Consider the following 19,103-nt stretch of genomic DNA (forward strand, 5'->3'; position numbering starts at 1 on the left):
AGGACTTGACCATCATTGTCCTTTTAATGATCGGAGTCTGACCTTTCCTCCCTCTAGGGCAGCTGGGAAGAGCCGCGCTCAGAGGGGCGGAGCAATGCGTCTACAGTCACCCCCCTACTCAGGGTACAGGTGGGATCCATGTCGATTACATCTCAGTAAGGCGAAGGGAGAAAAGCTACAGGAGGCCCTAAAATCTTAGTCACTGACATCTGCACTAGGACACAGGCAGGAAGACGGGAATCTGGGAGACGGGCAGGGCTCCATCACTGGAAGATGACAGCGGCCCATCAGCGTGTCTGCTCCCAACAAAAGGGCCTTGTGCACGTCAGGGTGGACTCTTGTGAAGCGATTTTTATTGAGCAGTGAGTGTGGGGACAGATTCTGCACTCAGTGCTCCACGGGAGGAAGCGTATCAGCGTTCATGGCTAGAGGTCAGTTTGTGTTACACAGATGGATGGGCAGAACCCCGTGATTTTGTTGTTGTTGTTGTCTGTACACGCAAAAGCAGCCATTTACCTCGAACTTGGATCTCACATGGTACCTGGATAGGAGCGACCCATTCTCAGAGCTTAACGAGGCACCATCGTGACAATGGCCTCCATGTCATTTTCAAAACAGAAAATGCCCATTGGCAGCTACCGTGAAACTCTCCGCAGATCTGGGGCCCCGCCAAGTAACTTCGAGCGGAAGAGACACCCCAGGCGGGCAGCACAGCTGGCCTCCCCCATCCAGGCTCCTTCCGCCCCACACACTTCCCCGCCTTGGGAGCATCTGGGGACATTCGGCAGCTTCGGGCACGACTCCCAGCAGCGTTCACCGGTGGTGCCTCCCGTGTCCTCAGAAACCAAATACACCTGAACTAATTATGCAAACGTCCTCTAGTTTAACTGCCTGGTCTTTGTGTTTTTAAATGAGGAGAGAGAATCTGACACAAGTGCAGTCTGAATACAGTACTGAAGAGTTCACCTCATGGCCGAGAGTGTAGAATTCGTTTCTATTACTACGGGAACAGACCGGAAAGTGTTTTCTTTCTCTGCCTTGGGTAACGAGTCTGATTCCTACACAGCTCAAAGCACTCGGACAATTCCTAGAACATCATAGACGTTCCGTAAGTATCTGCACGATGCGCAAGTCAGTGGTTGGTAATGCCGGGCGCTGGCAACCTCCCTCTCCTACCAATTTCAGAGCCTCGAGAGTGAGCAAACTTTAGGGCAGGAAGAGAATCCGTTTGGCAACTGCAGAAACAGATGAGCAATCATCCCTAAAGGGTGTCCTAAGGGTCCTTCATGTTGGAAACAACTCCTCCTGGCATACGCACGGACACACCTTCACGTTATCTGTGGTTTTGCAGGCTCGTTAACAAAACCTAAGTGCGGCAGCCTATGTATGCTCTAAAAGATTTTATCCCCAACATAAGCTGTTTAAGAGCTGAGGCCTGAAAAGTTCCTAAGAAACACTGTGCTAGTGTGGGGAATAAGTCGCCCGAGGCTTCCCCGACCAAGACCCGTGCAAAGTCCCCTGAGTGATGGGTCTACCTGGGTACAGGTGGGCCTTGGAAAGTGCCCACCAGAGCTCCAGAGAAAATTGTCCAAGTAGCAGGATGTCATCAAAGCAGCTGTCCGGGGCCACATGGTCAGGACCCAATCTCTGCAGCACAGGCTTCTCCCTTCGGACACCCAGGGCTACCCTAGTGCCGAAGGACTCAGAGATGGCGCCAGGTGCCCCGGCCTCCCGGGCAGCAGGGCCCTGCACCCCCAGCCCCAGCCTGGCCTTCCCCTGTGTCCTTCCTGAGAGTCCCCCTGAGGAAGGTCAGTGACAGGAGAATGCTGGATGGCTGGGACCGGGCGGAGGGAGAGCAAAGTGCCTGCAGAAGATGAGGCAGGGACCTCCCAGGGCCTCGGAAATACCCTCCGGAGTCTGCAGAGAAGACAAAACAGGACAGCCAGCAGGGACTCAGGGAACGCTGTTCTTTCTCTAGCAGTCGGGCGGCTGCAGACAAGGGGGGTGGTCCTTGTGGCCCAGCCGCTGGGCTCAGCGAGGCCGGCAGCCAGGGGAGCCCCCACCTGCCTCCCAGGCCTGCGGCTCAGTTGTAGGAAAGGTAATCGATGAGCCGGGGAGGGATGTTCAACTTGGTGATTTTCTCCAGTCCTCTGACGCCAGTGGCCCTCCTCAAGCTCACCCTGCAGAGCTGCGACAGGGTCAGAGGTGTTTCTGAAAAAAGGGAACAGGAATCACATGCGGTCAGCTGAAGGAAGGAGCGTAACATCCTCCAACTTGGGAAATAACCAGGGTGGAACCGGAAATATCCCCTTTCCCTGGAGCTGGGACGCGGCCTGCATGCCTTCTCCGGAAGGCTACCAGGAAGGACAGCCAGGGACCTGGGAAGGAAGACCAGGAAATGGAATTTAGGGGGCGTCCACTGGGCTTTTATTCTGTGGGGTTCTGGGGAGTTTTTTTTTTTTTTCTTTTCCATAATGTTATAACTTGGTACACAGATTCATCAGCAAATGACTACTCTGTGGCTAGCGGGCTCGTTTGTCAAACTTCCAGATAAGTAAGGGACAGGGCAAGGGTCAGTTGCCGGGCAAGTCCCAGGCCCTGCTCTCACTGCCACGAGCCGCGGGGCACAAGGGGACCCGGGGAGAACGCACACACACCACAGAACAGCTCTGACAGACACAGCACGCAAGCCCATGTCCTAGTCCCGAGGGTGAGGACCTTGGATGAAAGGTGAAGCCTGCAGCCATGGCTCGGGAGGGCGAGCAAACCAGGGCCAACGATGGAAGGTCCCTGGGGGCCCCCGGCTGCTGAGACACCTGCAGAGCAGTCGGCCTTTTACAAGGATTCAATGCTTTAAAAACCCACGTATGCTGCAAATATCTGCTTGATAAATATATAAATTAGCCAAACGGTATTCTCAACTTATGAAGATTTATGAAATAAAAAACTCTTTGGGAGGAAAAAAAAAAGAAATCCTGGAGAAATTCATTTTCCCGTATTACTTCATCCCCCACATTATTCGGATGCAGGAAAAGAAATACCCTCCAGGAAATGTTTGACATGTACGGATGTATCTGCCTCTAAGTTCATATGGATTTTGGTTGGGTGGGGCCGGCAAACATTTGAAAAAATCGGGGTTTTTTTCCCCAACCGAGAGGTGTCTGAAAGCCTCTTGTGGTTGCAAGGCTGGGTAAATTCATTTAAAAATCTGTACGCAAAGAAGTCTTGTCCTCCGATCATATTTGTCCCTTGTCTCCTGCAGGGTGGGGTGGCTCACAGGGACTCGGGATGGTTGGCCCGCTCGGACGTGATTAGGCAGACTATCAGAACAGAGCTTCTTGCAGGCTATCTTGCGCAATGCTAAACCAACCAACCGAGCACATTCACACGACAAGGACAGGGTGGCCTACTTTCGTAGAACTCCAGGCACTTGGCAGGTGCACTGCTGTTCCACACGTAGTCGGATGGCTTCTTTCCCCGGTTGTCCCGTGCGTAGATGTTGCCTCCAAATGCAACGAGCATCTCGATGAGGTCAACGTTCTTCACCTTGGCTGCGTGATGCAGGGCAGTCTCATGAAGCTTTGCTGCATTCACATTGGCCCCTGCCAGTCCGGGGTGGAGAACAAGTATCACCAAGGAGAGGCCACAGAGCCAACAGAAACGTCGGCTGGTACTTTCTCGTTCAGCACAGTGCACAAAAGCAATGCCCCAGCCAGGAAAGAGTCAAGACAGATTCTGCTACAGCCTTTTCAGAATCTTTTTTCAAAATCCCAAAGAAAGCAGTAATTACTTTTTTTCTGATGGTAAGAGAGCTACAGACCGATAGCTGTAGGAAAGTAATGTAACTGGAAACGGAACCCCAAAGAAGAAAAAGAAAACTTCCCTGTGAGTTACGAGGCAGTTCTAAGACCCCGTACAGGCTGTCCCCATGGGTCCTGAGGCTCTGAGACCTCAGGCAAAGCTACAGAAGCTCTCCTGCTGTTCCCGCCTGCATGCACACTGTTCCCGCTCGAGTGCACACACAGTAGGCGCAGGCCGGAGGCTCTAGAAAGCTGTGCTGCAGGAATGAAGGAAGGGTCCTTAAATGTAAATATTCTTTCACAAAAGAGACACGCATAGGGAATGAAGGTCATGTTCCCCAAACACCCTCCGCAGTTCAGGTAAGAGATGAGGTGTCGTACTTGTGAATTCAGCTCTGCCACCCACCTGTTTTCAGGATAGTAGTAGATGTTATAGTAGGGGCGCCTGGGGGGCTCAGTTGGTTAAGCATCTGTGGCTCAGGTCATGATCTCAGGGTTCTGGGTTTGAGTCCTGCATCAGGCTCCCTGCTCAGCAGGGAGTCTGCTTCTCCCTCTCCCACTCCTCCCCCTGCTCATACTCTCTTTCTCTCTTTCTCTCTCAAATAAATAAATACGATCTTTTAAAAAATAGTAGATATTTAGAAAGAGGCGAACAAGTAGCTAATTACAGTATTTTTAGATGCATTAAAAAATAAAGATTTTGATAAAAATAGGATTTGTGTAAAACATCTTTCATAGGGTACAGCCATCACCAATTCTATGCAAGGGGATCTCTGAGACCCTTAGGATTTTTTTTTTTTAACCAACTTCTTTGAAGTCTGCTCCTAATGGATAAGGAGGTTATAAGAGAAAGGGGATGGGAGAAAAGTATTTTAAAGAAGTCAAGCAAATAGCCCAGCCCCCCCAAAAGAGATTCCAATCACAGTCATAAAATATCAGGAAAGTGGGGTTAAAAGAAATCAGATCACCAACATATCTCCATGTAATGATAAATTTAAAGGAAATAAAGGGTGTAAGGCTATTAGGTCTCCTGTCCCACTGCTCAAGAATATTTGGAAATTCTGGTTTCTGACTTAAAAGCGTTTTTTGGGTTTTTTTTTAAGATTTTATTATTTGAGGCAGAGAGAGAATGTGCGAGCACGCACAAGTTGGGGAAGGGGAAGTGGGACAAGCAGGCTCCCCACTGAGCCCAACAGAGGGCTCCGTCCCATGACCCGAGCTGAAGTCAGATGCTTAACCAACTGGGCCACCCAGGCACCCGTGACTTAAAACAGTTTTGATCCCCTAGTAGAACCTAAAAACTGTGTGCCTATCAGCAGTCACCCCAACAAGATAACACAAGTGCAGCCAAAACTCCCAAGACAGGTGAGGGCAAAAAAATCCCTCAGGAAGAAGGCTACATCACCCAAGTATTTAATTCAGCAGATATGCATTGCAAAAATAATAAAGGCAATACGTTAAAAAAAAGAACCGCCCCCCATGTAACCCCCACATCGGGGGTGCTCTTCCAATAGCCGCCTAGAAGAATAAAGGATTTCATAGTTGCAGTCATAAAGCAAATAGGAGTGCGAACGTGAGACGCAAACTGGTAATGAAAAATAAACTGTAAAGTGTACAGAATCTAAGGTGCAGGACCTGTCTCGCAGGTCATTAATTGTAGCAATAATCTTGCCAAGTGGGAAGGAAAGAGACTGTCTCTATTTAGCAAGAGAGAAGGGGGCGCACGCGGTCAAGGAGAAAATTAGGGGTAGGCTAGCTCTCAAATCACACCGCCCTTCCATCCCGTTCACTAGGGCTCCCAGGATACAAGGCCGCGGCAGGGTGACTCTTTCCACAAGGTGGCATCCCAAGGTACAAGACAGGCCGTTCTTAACCTGTGCTCTTGGCTCCTTTGGCCTGGGCGTGACACAGACTGGAGATCAGGAGGGGACGCTGGTACACGCTGCTGCTGGGGCAACTGCAGACCTGAGCACACAGAGTACATGGGGGGTGGGGGGGGACTTGAAAACACAGGGCAGGCTGGAAAAAAACAGCAAAGAGGGCAAAGTCTGTAACACGGCACCGACTGTCAATTACAAATACATGCCTCAACCGGCCCGGTGTCTCTTACAAAACACATACAGAGGAAGCACACACACACATTAAAACAGGGGGCTGGGGGGCAATAATAGAGGAAAGAAGGAAGGGGGGAGAAGGTGGCTTTGTGGGGACTGATGATGATAATGTGCCTTGAACTGGGGGGGGAGGGGAGGGAGAGAAGGGGAGAGAGGGAGAGGGAGGGAGGGAGGGGAGGAGGGAGGGAGAAAGAGGGGGGCTCAGGGAGAGAGGAAGCCAGCAAAATAACTAAAGGCATCCAGGCATTAAAACTTCTCAACCTCATGCTTCAGAGAAAAAGGGGTCAAAGTCTGATTTCAAAGCACAACAGGATCAAAGTGGACTCAGAGTAAAGCCTTAAGCATGCACAGAGAAGTGCTGGCCACGTGCGCCAAGAAGCTGGCAGGACAGGGACACTGAGGCCCCAGCAGCTCGGTAGCCAGCACCCTCCCCGGCGCCTCTGAGCGCTTCCTGCGGCGGTTACAGTCACTATGACTTCGTGGGACAACTGGACAACTGGACGGGCACTAGCCCCAGCCCCCTCCTCTGCCACACCACCCTGCAGCTGGGTGGCGGGGGCGGGGGGGTCCGCGAGCACCTGTTTTCCAGAGACCTGTCCGAGGCTTCCAGTGGATTTTCCAAGGGCTCTGTGACCAGAACCACTACTTTCAGAAGAGCCCATATGCTGCCCTCTTCTACTTTTTTGTATGTGGGAGGTTTCCCACAGCTGAAAACATTTTCTTTGAGAAGAATCCCTGCAATCTAGGAAGAAGATGCTCTAGGAGGCGACCGTCCACGTCTACAGTAGCAGGCAAGTCCGGAGGTGCCAGCCTGGCGGCAGCGGTCCCCCTCCTCCATGGGGGAGCCTTCCCTGGGGGGGCTCTAGTCTAGCCCTCATTCCATCCCCCAGGTGTATGCCTTCCCACTCGGACCCACCCAACTGAGCCCACACCTTGCAATGGGGGGGTGGGGGGGCTGGGGTGGGATGGCCTGGCCTCCAACCCCAGGGATGGGCTCTGATTGGTTAATCCCTCTCTCCCCACCCCCAGGAATTGGTTCAAATAACCTGGGCCTGAGCCAATGAGGATGTGGCCGAGCCTGGACAAAGGGGCTGGATTAGGTTCGGACCCAGGACCCAATTTGGGCCCCTGGGACTTAAGGGAAGTGTGTGGGAGACAGCTGGAGTAGTGGTTTCTCACTCTTATGAGAAAACTACCCAAAACCTTGGGAAGAAAAGTATTTGGATTTGAGCGTGACCCTGATGCAGCCATTTTCAGCCTGTTAGGGACACCAGGCATAGGATCAAGCGAGTGGGGTGGACAACGGACCTGAAAGATTCAGAGACGGTGCCAGCTTGATGCTGCCGCCAACCCTCAGAGCAAAGCGACCCTGACACCTGCCTCCTCCTGATCTTTTCAGTCACCTGAGCCCCCTGTACTTGGTTCCCGTTACTTACAAGAGTAATCGGTTCCATAAAGTCTTAGTCAATATGGAAGGGATGTCGGGGTTCAAGCCCCTGATTCGAGCCTTTCCCCTCCAGCCACCACTAAAGGAACTAAAGAAAAAAGGGCAGCAGGTGCTCTGGGGACAGTTGTTGATTGTGATACTACCATTTCGTAAGCTCAGCAGTCACAGCAACTAATAACCCTCGGTTGATGGAAAAGCTGAGTGATTGGCTGGAAGGCCTAGGACTACTTCTCATCTAGATGTTTTATCCTTGTGTAAAAAAGAAAACCACCCCAATGGCTAGCCTGACACAAAATAAATCCTTTTCACTAAAAACATGTAAAAGTGGCTCATGAAAGCAAACAAGACTCCCGAACAGAAAAGCACATATAACTGAAGCTCAAATGACCGTCGTCCGGACAGAGCTCGTCATCTTTCTATTCCTGACCAGTTTTGTTTTTATCCTAAGTTGCACCCAGAATGGCTGAGCTAAAATTTTCCAACAAAATATTTACATTGAGTTCATAATGAAAACTCCTTGCCAACACCCACTTTGGCTACATTTTAAAACTGCAGTGATAGATAGGTCCTGAATCCAACCTTCACTTGACTGGGCTATGTCTTATTTCATTTTTTGTTTTTTGCCTTGGGACCCTCCCTATCCTGAGCCTTTTTAGAACATCCGACAAGGACCTGGATTCCAAACGTGCTACCAGCTCCTTTCCCGTGGATCCTCCCACCTCTTTCTGACTTAGCTGCAAACTCATCAGGCAGGTACTGTGGATGGTCTCTACGGCTACCAAAAATAATGACCCAGCATTCATCGAGCATCAGGTCCTGCGGAAATGTGATCACAAGTCCTTCCAACAACCCTGCAAAGTGGGGCTTATTTTCTCCAGTTTTATAGATATAGAAACTGAGGCCCAAGGTCCCAGCTGGTGGGTGGGAGAGCCAGCTTCAAAGCTGGTCTGTCCGATTCCACTGCCCAGCTCACGGCCAGCGCACGGTGCAGGTAAACAAAACACCTGCACTGAGGCACGCATGTGTCAACGCCAACACCAACCCTGAGCAGCGCAGGGAGAAAGGCTGACGTACCTGCATTAAGCAGCACTTTGACACAGTCCAGATGCTCCCGGGCACAGGCAACATGAAGAGGGGTCCCAAAATGGCAGTCATGCGCTTCCAGGTTGGCCCCAACGTCAATAAGCAGCCTCACACATTCAGAACTTCCTTCAAACACGTGGAAAAGGATGAGAACCGTGAATGAATGTGTGCATTTGCAATAAGCGTGAGGGAGCGGCAGGTGGACAGGTGAGCCCCATGCCGGGTTGCAGGGGGAGGTGAGGCGAACCGGAGCTGCGGCCCAACCAACCTTGGTTTACGACCACGCGTGGTCCTAGGGAGCTAAAGAAGTTGTCCCTTCTGAGCCTGCAGGGTTCTCCGAGCCTGCCTGGCAGCGGGACGGGGAGAGAGGACGCAGCCGACCCTCTTGGGGGAGAGCAAAAGGTCTGGCACTACCACCCTGAACGGCCGGACTCTGCTCCTCAGCGGGAAGGACGGTGCCCCCCACCTCCGGGCTGTCTCCCAAGCTGTGTCGGGAACGCCGAGCCTGCAGGTGGTCTCCTAAAGATGCTGGCAGCCCGAGTCCAGGGCTCCTGGATGAACTTCCCTAAGCCTCCTTACCTCGGAGGTCCCCTGCTCTTCTCCCTAGCAGGTGCTTTTCCTGCCTCTTCACGGCCGTCTCCAACTCGGCTTGAGTGCAGGTTCGTTCTGTCCCAGGCTGCATCCTCTCTCCTCACTTAATCATGCTTCATCGTTGGTAGCTACCAAGTTTCCACCTCCAGCCCTGAAATCCAGCCTCTTACCTCCAGCCCTCTGCTGGCCATGCTCTTGGGGATGTCTTGGCCATGGCAGAGTCCCCTCCCTCCACTCCCAGGGGGCCCCTGTGCCTGGCCAATCTGTCTCCATCATCGGCATCACTCCTGAGTTGGCTTTGACCCTGTGCTCTGCTCTCCCTCATACTAAATCCTGCTGATCCTTCCCCAAAGCCTTCTAAATGAATCCATCCCGCTTGGGCTTGAAGGGCTTTGTGCTTAGATCACTGCCATGGCCCCAGTGATCTCTCCACATCAGGATACCACCCCCTCCACTCCTCTACTGCAGAGCCGCAGACTACGCCACCCCAAAATAGTCTACCTTAGCATAAGGATTATTTTGAGTTTAAGGTAATTAAGCAGATACAAGAAAAGCTTGTATCTGCCTAAGATCAGGACACAAATTTATAAAGGTGTCCCTACTGCCCTCCATGTGGAAGGAAAAATGACCAGAGAAAATTCCAGACACTTACCAGCCCAGAGAGAGCACCAGAGGAAAGCATGTAACAGGGTGGAGTATGTAATATCTAAACAGGAGATTGCTCCTGTCCAGTCCCCCATTCTGCAGGCCGGGAAGAATATACGCAGAGAGACGCAGGTGTGAAATGGCATGGACACTGGGCAGCTATAGGCGGGACTGGAGAGCGGGTTTGTGCGGGGCAGCAGTGGGAGAGGGCTCGGAGAGCTCCTGAGCAAGGCCCAGGCCACCAACCCTTTACAGTCCATGCCAAACACTTTGGCCTCCACCCTCTGGCTGCGGGGATTCCCCCAAGGATTTTTGAGGAGTATCTGGACCAACTACGCGATCATACATAGTGTCTTGGGTTTCATAAAGTGTCCTTGGAACTGTACAGTGTTCGTCTGACCTGGTTGGAAGTGGTATGGTCTCATCACCAGATCCGGGTGACAAAAGATGACCTCCCTGGGAAGGGGGGTGAGAGGCAGCAGAGAACAGCGACTGAGAGGAGCCACGGGAGAGCATGCACCCACGCCCACACCAGGCAGCGAAGACCAGCATGGTGCCAGCCAATCAAAACATCAGCCAGAAGCTTGCAACCTTTGCTCAAAAGAGTAGAATCCAAGCTCCTTAGTCTGTCATTTAATGATTTCCCACCTGCTGGTCTTGCCCTAAATTTCCAGTCTTCTCTGTTACCCCTCCACTGGGAACTTTGGGTCCAGTAAGTCACTTTCTCTGTGCATGGAGTGGCCTTCCTCTTACCCTCCCACCATCTGAAACCTACCCATTCTTGCAGGGCAACTGAAATCTCACCTGTTCCGAGACTCCAGGATGAGCCCTTCCCCCCTATCCCCCCCCCCCCAGAGCACCTGTCCTCCGGGCATATGTTGGGTCTCCTCTCCCAACTAGAACAGGGAGCCACAGGGCAGAATGCCGGGAAGACTGAGAGAGCCACGGCAGGGTGCAGTGACATCAGTGTTAACATCTGAAAGGCACTGGAGGACCCGCTGAGAATAGAATCCTGTCCTAGAAACCACGGCCCCCTACTCCTGGGTGAAAACCACCTTCAGGAGGAAAAGCTGAGGCTCTCATGGCCGGGCGACCACGAGCCAGAAGCAGACTGGGGGCGCTCCTTAGCCAGCCGATGGCTTCCCATCTACACTGCTTGCTTGCGCGGACTCACCGCTCATGCAGGCCTCGTGCAGCGGGGATGCTGTGTACAGGGGCGGGTTGACCTTGGCCCCGTAGGACAGGAGGAGCTTCACGCATTCGATGCTGCCTGAGGCACAGGCATCACACAGGGGCGTGCTGCCGTCGATGTTGCGGGCATCCACCTCGTGGGAAGGAAGAAACGCGTGTCAGGGCGGAGGGGAAACCCACGTGAGCCGCTCTCTCCCCCGATGCACATTCATCTTTGCAAAGGCCCTTCTTAGAAGCACCAGTTTCCGAGTGTGTGCTAAGGTGCTGCGCCAGGCAAGGGCGTTCAAGGACAAAGGATGGGGGGGGGTTGGGAGTGCCTGTTAGCCTGCCAAGTGCAGGAGGCGCCCTCTTCAGGGCTCTTCTCTCGGGACAGGCTCAACTCTGCTTCTCTGCTTCATTCTTGCCCCCACCCCCCACCCCCCCCACACACACCCAGACTGCGAGCCGAGGGAGACAGGGTAGGAGAGTGAGCTTGAACTTCAGGAGTGCCGGAAGCAGCTTCATGTGCCCCCTCTAGCTGGAACATGATCCGGGAAGGAAAAAGGCAACTCTGCAAGCTGGCAGATTCTGCCTAGAATTCAGCTGCTATTCGGGGACACGCCAAACCCTGTTCTGGCTCCTCAGGGGCTGCCTTTGTAGGCGAGGCTTTGGAGAGCCAGCGGGGCAGTGTGAACGGTGTGGCTCACAATGGACACTGGAGCCCGCGTTCCGGCGAAACCTTCGGGCTGTGGGTGTCAGGCCAGTTCCTAGCCAGAAACCGCTGCGGGCTCCCAGTCCGCCCCGGCCGGCGTGTTTACACCGGGGAAAACAAACCAGAAGCTTGTGTTCTGGGCCCCCCGCCCCCCGACCTCCACCTCCCATGGAGAGCTGGCTTACCAGCATCCCACTCCGACATCTCCGGGACCCCAGCAGCAGCTCTTCGGCCCGTGTGATGGGCAGGCCTGCTCTGGCGCACCCCCCATGCAAGGCACTCCCCCTGCCTCTCCCCCTCTACAACTGCCTTCTCTCTGGCTACCAATGCCCTCCTGATAGCCGAGCCATGACCCACGGGCCCTCCGCGCACAGCTGACCGACAGGCCGCTCCTCCGCTGGCTTCCATGGCAGCCCACTCCGGCTTCCTCTTCCCCTCCAGGGCTTTCTCTACTTCCCACGCGCTTGCACATGACAACGCTAATCCCAGGTCTCGTGTCTCTTTCCCCTCCCTCCCTGCGTTCTCCGGAGCAGGTGCGTGGCTCCCCCGGCTCGGGCGGGGGTCTGTCCCGCGGGGCCGCTCACCTGGGCCCCCGCAGCCAGCAGCAGCTGCACACACCGCGCCTGGCCCTGCAGGCTGGCTGCGTGCAGGGGTGTGATGGAGTCCACCGTGACCTGGTTGACGCACGCGCCGCTCTCGATCAGCTGCTGCAGCTGCAGGGTCTCGCCGCGCTGGGCCGCCTCGTGTACGGGGGTGCGCTCCACCCAGAAACCTGCGGAGGAGAGCAGACCGAGCGCTGGGACCGTGCCGCCGCCCTCCAGGTCCAGAGAACCCCGTATGATCCCAAGACGCCACGTATGATCGCGGAGTTGGTCCAGACACTCCTCAGAATCCCGGGTGATGGGAGCCTGGGTGGCTCAGGTGGTTGAGCGTCTGACTCTCAAGTTTCTATCTTTTGAATCAGTTGGTAGTTTGTGTCTACAGAGGACTTTGTCCACTTTATGTACATCATCTGATCTGTTGGCCTAAAATTTGTTATGGACTGAACTGTGCCCCCCAAATTCATAGTTGAAGCCCTAACCCCTCGTACCTCAGAATGTGACTGTATTTGGAGACTGCACCTTTTCTGAAGGAATTAAGGTGAGGCCATTAGGAGTGGGCCCTCATCCCATCTAACTGGGGTCTTTAGAAGAGATTAGGACACAAAGAGCCCCTGGGTGGCTCACTTGGTGAAGCGTCTGCCTTTGGCTCAGGTCATGATCTTGGGGTCCTGGGATCAAACCCCGCACTGGGCTCCCTGCTCAGCGGGGAGCCTGCTTCTCCCTCTCCCTCTGCCCCTCCCCACCACTCATGTGTGCACGCATGTGCTCTCTCTCTCAAATAAACATATAAAATCTTAAAAAAAAAAAAAACCATTAGGACGCACACCTGGGATGGGCACGAACAGGGACAAGCCCACTGAGGCCACAGTGAGAAGGTGACCCTCTGTAAGCTAAGGGGAGGCGAAGCCACCTGTGTGCCGGCTACCTGCTGCCCTGTAGAAACAGACGGATGGCCATAGAGGTTGGTTCCCAGAAGCATCCTTTCCACCCCAGGTGAGTGATCTCAGTTAATCACAGCAATCATCGTTCCTGTTGCGCATCTGACCCAACTGCAGTTCCCAAGAAGGGAGGGAGAGCCTGTGACTGGTTTCACAGCTTCAAAACTCCTCTCTTTCCCAAGGACTTCCAGAAGACCCTCTCCCTTCTTCGTCTGCGTACGGCCTAGACCAGAACGCGGTGGTGCTGTGGCCATGCGGCTGCCTGCTGGAGCATGCTGGGACTGGGCGCCAGAGCCCTGAACGTGGTGCATCCGGCGTCACGGGGGGCCTGGTGCCCCGCTGCCCGTTGGTCTCCCTACTCTGTGGGAATGAGGGTTCCTGTCTGGGCCAAGTGCAGACAAAAGCACGCTAACTAGCCGAGACCGTGAACTACCTGAATGCACACACTATGGCTATGTTTCCTCAGTGTCCATTACCTAGGATACAGGGGCATCTTCCAGACACTAGGCTTTAAAAAAAAAAAAAGTCTTAAATGACAATGTTGGGTTAACACCGACCTATCCTTACTGTCACGCCCCCTACTGCAAACCGCAAGATCATGTCACATACCTCTTTATGATAGCAGTTCCCTTTTATTACATTGCACATCTTATTATTACATTTCCCTAGAAAGCCTTCTAATCACCTCGTCAGTTCCCAAATCTTCCCAGAGCACTTCTACAGACCCTAAGTGGGGTGGGATGCTCTCCTCCGCAGAGGGACAACTTCATCGGTTGTGTGTCGATGACAATCTACCCAGATGGCCCCGGCTCTACCATGCTAGGGCCCGCACCTCCGCCATGGGGCAGGGAAGGACGGGGGCCAGGGACTCTGCTACACCTGACACTGGGCTCTGCCATTTATCAGCTTCTGCAGGACCTCACCGCCCCCCCCACCCAAGCATTTCTTCACCTAGAAATTGGGCTGATGATAACAGTTTATTCATTGGTGGTTCATGAAAGGTAAATGAATTAAAGTAAAGCAAAAGCACGTAGTGTGTGGCCTGGCACAAAGTGACTCAGAAAATGCTGTCTATTAGTAATATTCCACCCCCCCCCCACTGTGCCTCCCTGTCTTGCCCACTAGCCAAAGAGCCTGTGACCCCATGAAATGGGGACTTGATCATATGTGGGGTGGGGGCGGGGGGAGCAAAGGGAGAGCTGAAACTCAGGAAGATTTGATTCTCACAAAATATAAAAACCAAGCCTGTGGGACTTTCTCTTTACCACCTCAAGAAGGGGACCCCAGGATGTTTGCTTCCCCAGTGGTAATTACCAGTCACTGGCGCACCTGTCTTGGGGGTTAGTGAGAAGTGGCTATCACTGTAAAGTCGGTCTGGAAGAAGCAAAACCCTACGGTTTGCAACCCTACAAAGAGGAAAACAGGGTAAGGCCCTCAGTCTCACAGACGGAAGGGAGAGGCAGCTCAGGAAGGCCAGGGAGCCTTCGATTTCATGCACTTTGCAGATAATTCGTTTTTTACAAATTGAAGGCTTGTGGCAATCCTGTGTTGCAATTTTTCCAATGGTGTTTGCCTCACATTTGGTGATTCTTGCAATATTTCAAACTTGATTACCTTTGTTATAGTGATCGGTGATCAATAACCTTTGATGTTATTTACCTGTTTGGGGATGCCCCCAAACCATGCCCATAGAAGACAATGAACTTAATCGACAAATGTGGGTGTTCTGACTTTACCAACCAGCTGTTCCCCAGTCCCCCTCTTGTCAGGCCTCCCTATTCCCTAAGACCACGCACTGAAATGAAGACCAATCAATAACCCCATGATGGTCTCTATGTGTTCAAGTGAAAGGAAGAGTCCCACATCTCTCGCTTTAAATCAAAAGCTAGAAATGAGGGGCGCCTGGGTGGCTCAGTCGGTTAAGTGCCCGACTCTTGATTTCAGCTCAGGTCATGATCTCAGGGTCATGAGATGGAGCTCAGCAGGGAATCTGTTTGAGATTCTCTCTCCTTCTGCCCTTCCCCCCAACTTGCACACTTGCGCTGGCTCTCTCTCTGAAATAAATCTTTAAAAAAAATTTTTTTTAAACAACCAGAAATTATTAAGCTCAGTAAGGGAGGCATGTGGAAGGCTAAAACAGGCTGAAAGCTAGGTCTCTTGCACCAAACAGCCAAGTTGTGAACGCAAAGAAAAAGTTCTGGAAGAAAATGAAAAGTGCTACTCTGGTGAACACATAAATGATAAGAAAATGAAACAGTCTTACTGCTGATATGGAGAAAGTTTAGGTGGTCTGGACAGAAGATCAAACCAGCCACAGCATTGTCTTAAGCCAAAACCCAATCTAGGGCAAGGCCCTAACTCTCTTCAGGTCCATGAAAGGTGAGAGGTGAGGAAGCTGTAAGAAGAAAAACGGGAAGCTAGCAGAGGTTGGTGTGTGAAGTTTAAGAAGCTGTCTCCAAAACATAAAAGTGCCAGGTGAAGAAGCATGTGGTCCAGAAGATCTAGCTAAGAAAATTTACGAAGGTGGCTACACCAAACATTATCAATGCAGATGAAACGGCCTACGATGGGATGAAAATACCATCTAGGACTTTCATAGCTAGAGAGGAGAAGTCAAAGCCTGGCTTCAGGGGGCAGACGTGAGGGGTTAATGAAGCTGGAGACTTTAAGTTGAAGCCAATGGTCACTGAACATTTCAAAAATCCTAAGGCCCTTAAGAATTCTGCTAAATCGGGCGCCTGGGTGGCTCAGATGGTTAAGCGTCTGCCTTCGGCTCAGGTCATGATCCCAGGGTCCTGGAATCGAGTCCCGCATCGGGCTCTCTGCTCCTTGGGAGCCTGCTTCTCCCTCTGCCTCTCTCTCTCTGTCTCTCATGAATAAATAAATAAAATCTTTAAAAAAAAAAAAAAAAAGAATTCTGCTAAATCTACTCTTCCTGTGCTCTATAAATGGAATAACAAAGCCTAGGTGAGAGAGCATATGTTTACTGAACACAGTTTACAACACAGTTTACTGAATATTTTAAGACTACTCTTGAGACTTACTGCTCAGGGGAAAAAGCACTCAGGTAACCCTACAAATTGATTAGGGATAAATGTATTTGATGGGAAGTGTGTGAGCCTTTTAGCATAAAACAAGCAACCCAGAAAAAATCCACCTGGGTTTAAACCTCAGCCTTGTTTCTTTCTAGTTGTGTGAACTCAGTTGCACCTCTAAATTATCAGACGTAAGGACCATCCTGCAGCTGCCCCCAGGACGTGTGGCTAGTGGAAATATAGGTTGTATTTCCTAGCAGCTCCATGCTCTTATGGTGGTCCCAGAAACTCTTTCTCTCTCCATCTGACCTTCTGATTACCCCACACAGTAGTGAGCTGTGTTTGGAGTTCTTGGCCAAGGATGACTGAAAAAAAATTAGCTCATCTGACTTAGAGCCCCCAAATCCTTAAGTACCCTTCTGTTGTCTTCTACCAGCCTCTTGAGTACAGCTCTTGAGTACAGATCCTGAATATGGGGTCATTTTTTTCAACTTTGCAAAGGGACACTTACCTTGGGTCCATAACAACCTGTATTACGTTTGCTAAGTTATGAATACTGGATTCACTTAGGAGATGACTTGCCCTAAATTCTCTGCAGAGCCTTACAGTATGGCCTCCATAAGCATCGTCTTTACCTCTGTGAGGTGTTCTATTAAAAAATGGAAAATGTAATGCTTTTAAGCATCCCATGCATCTAGAATTTCAGATCAGAATGTTAAAATGGGCTACAGTTCCTACAATGGGCCTCTGCTTCTGCTGGGATAGCAGGCTTCCAGATTCAATACATTCAGCTGATCCATTAGCGTTGAGAATCAAAGTATCAGGGCGTATCTTTTCGGGGGAAATCAAACAATGACAGTCAAAACTATGCATGAACCTCAGAAGCCGTACATCCATTGGTGGAGTGTGCTTTTCTCTTCAAGATTCCTTAAACTATGCAAAAACAAAACAAAACAAAAACGCTCAGAAGTAAATGCTGTTATAAAGCACTCTACATGAACAAAAATATGCAACTGTGTCTAGGGTGCCCTGCTTAGCTGTTCATTGCTTATTTAACTGGACCAAACACAGAACACACTGGTGGGGTCAGAGTCTGTGCCTGCCTGGGGTGGAATGCCAAGTAAAACCAGATGCTTCTTAGAGGCCTTTGATCTGGTTGAAGGTGGCTGTTTTGCCAGATCAATTCAAACACCTGCCTTGCTAGGACTATAATTCCTTACACTAAACTGACTCTTAAGACTTCCCACTTTTATTGGTACTGCTGTTTTTACCAGTGTAAAAGGACTTTAAATTTTTTTTTTTCTTCCAGGTTTTCAAAGTGCGTTCTGGGGACATTTCACCTGCTGTAGTATTACTTCATAGGCAGAGATGTTTGCTTCCCCAGAGAATGTGCCTTTGCCCTCGATTCATTTTATTCTTCCGTAGCAACCGAATGGTAAGCAAGATTCAGTGAAGAACCGAGATGGCTTTTTTTTTTTTTTTTTTTAACACAGGGTGACCTGTCGCAAGAACATCGCCTTCTCCTGGAGCAGATGCCTTCTATCACAAACTGGGTGTACCCGTAGGATGCTAATGACAGTGCGCCACAACCCTCTCACAGGGCCCCTGGAAGATGGTCCAGCTCCCACACCCGGCACCTCCTGGGTGCTCTGAGCTTGGCCATGACTATGCCCACCCCCCTCCCCGCGCCTTCCCCAAGGTGCGCGGCGCGCGGGTGGGTCTGCAGTTTTGAAGTCTCACGACCGACGCGTCAACACCGTGACTGGTTTGGCAACGCGCCGGCCGGGGACTACGAGCCGGACGCAGAGCGCGCCTGAGATGCCTGGGGGTCACCCAGGCTGCTCCCGTGAGGGAACGGCGGCGCTCCAACCCCGGGCCACCAAAACGCCCCCGCCGGCACCCTCCGGGCAGCGCGCGTCACGACCGCCGAGCGCGTGTCCGCAGACGCACCTGTCCCACCCGGGAGCAGCCCGGCTGTCCCTGCTTCCGGGCCCGCCCCGCGCCCGCGCTCCCCGCGCCCTCACCTAACCTACCCACGTCGCCCAGGAAGCAGCCGTCCGCCCCGCGGGGCTCCATGCCGCCCGCCCGCTCGCTGCCGCGCGCCCGCACCCCGGCGACTCGGGCGCCCGCGACCTGGGCGGAGCTCCGCGGGCTAGGCCGGCCGATGGGGACGCAGCGCGGTCGCCCGAGGGGCCGCGGGAGTTGTAGTTCCGCCGCCGCCGCCGGGCGCCCGGGACTCCGCGTCGGTGCGCGGAGTCCTGCGCGGGGCTCTGCGCGGAGCGCGCCCAGCTGGGGCTCCCGGCCGTGCTTCGCGCTGCTGGCTGGGCGGCGCCGCGGAGCTGCTCGGCTCTCTGCACGGAGACGGGCTTCCTGCCGGCTCTGGCACGCTCCCCGCTTTTTTCACCCGAGTCTTTTCGGTTGGTGAGGACAAAGCAGACGCGCCTTTCCCAGGCCCGCGGCAGGACTGATGCACGGGTTTCCGGATAAGTCCGGGTGGACAGCCGAGTAAGTGGGGTGTGCTTTGCTTTGCTTTTGCAAAGCAGGTAGCACGGTTCGGAAGGTTTAACTTTGTCGAAGTTCCTTGTGGCCTCGTCACGAGATTACTCTCCCACCTGACCTATACGGAGCCTACGCATAGACGTTAGTTTGGGCTGGAAAGTACAAATATCAGGACGTACCCGGTGCGGAAACACATGAGGACCCGTGGAGCGCAGAAGGGTTGATCTGTCCCCTGGACGCCTCGAGTCTTTTCCTCCGGTCCAGACCGCAGGCACTGCATTGAACGGGAGTTTGAACCTTGTCTGACCAAAGCTCCTGGGACGTCCCAGCCCCAGACCTGTAAATGACACTTCAAGCCTGTTAGCAGTGTGTGTTTGCACCCTCATTGCCACTTGTCCACCAAAATTAGGCTCTTGCATTTTTCTTGCGAGTTTCTTGCATTCTGTATTAAATGCACACTTTTAAAA

The 19,103-nt window shown here is 52.6% G+C and overlaps 1 protein-coding gene across 3 annotated transcripts; it reads right to left on the bottom strand.

Moving 5' to 3' along the window:
• Positions 1-331: 331 nt before the first annotated feature.
• Positions 332-18,719, bottom strand: ASB13 (ankyrin repeat and SOCS box containing 13). 3 transcript variants are annotated; one of them, XM_006734762.3, is made up of 6 exons: positions 18,171-18,303; positions 12,147-12,334; positions 10,855-11,005; positions 8,436-8,570; positions 3,411-3,602; positions 332-2,211 (listed from the first exon to the last, which is right to left on the bottom strand). In XM_006734762.3, exons 1-6 carry the CDS (start codon positions 18,211-18,213, stop codon positions 2,084-2,086), a joined length of 837 nt encoding a protein of 278 aa, XP_006734825.1. In that variant the 5' UTR covers positions 18,214-18,303; the 3' UTR covers positions 332-2,083. The 3 variants fall into 3 exon arrangements, with proteins under 3 accessions (XP_006734825.1, XP_030885539.1, XP_081676643.1); XM_031029679.2 differs by lacking the exon at positions 332-2,211 and adding an exon at positions 2,218-2,378 and having other exon boundaries at positions 18,171-18,305; XM_081820517.1 differs by lacking the exons at positions 332-2,211; positions 3,411-3,602 and adding an exon at positions 3,609-5,765 and having other exon boundaries at positions 18,171-18,719.
• Between the last annotated feature and the right edge of the window lie 384 nt (positions 18,720-19,103).

This window comes from Leptonychotes weddellii, chromosome 5, assembly GCF_054177405.1.
Source record: "Leptonychotes weddellii isolate Sample4059 chromosome 5, ASM5417740v2, whole genome shotgun sequence".
Taxonomy (NCBI): domain Eukaryota; kingdom Metazoa; phylum Chordata; class Mammalia; order Carnivora; family Phocidae; genus Leptonychotes; species Leptonychotes weddellii.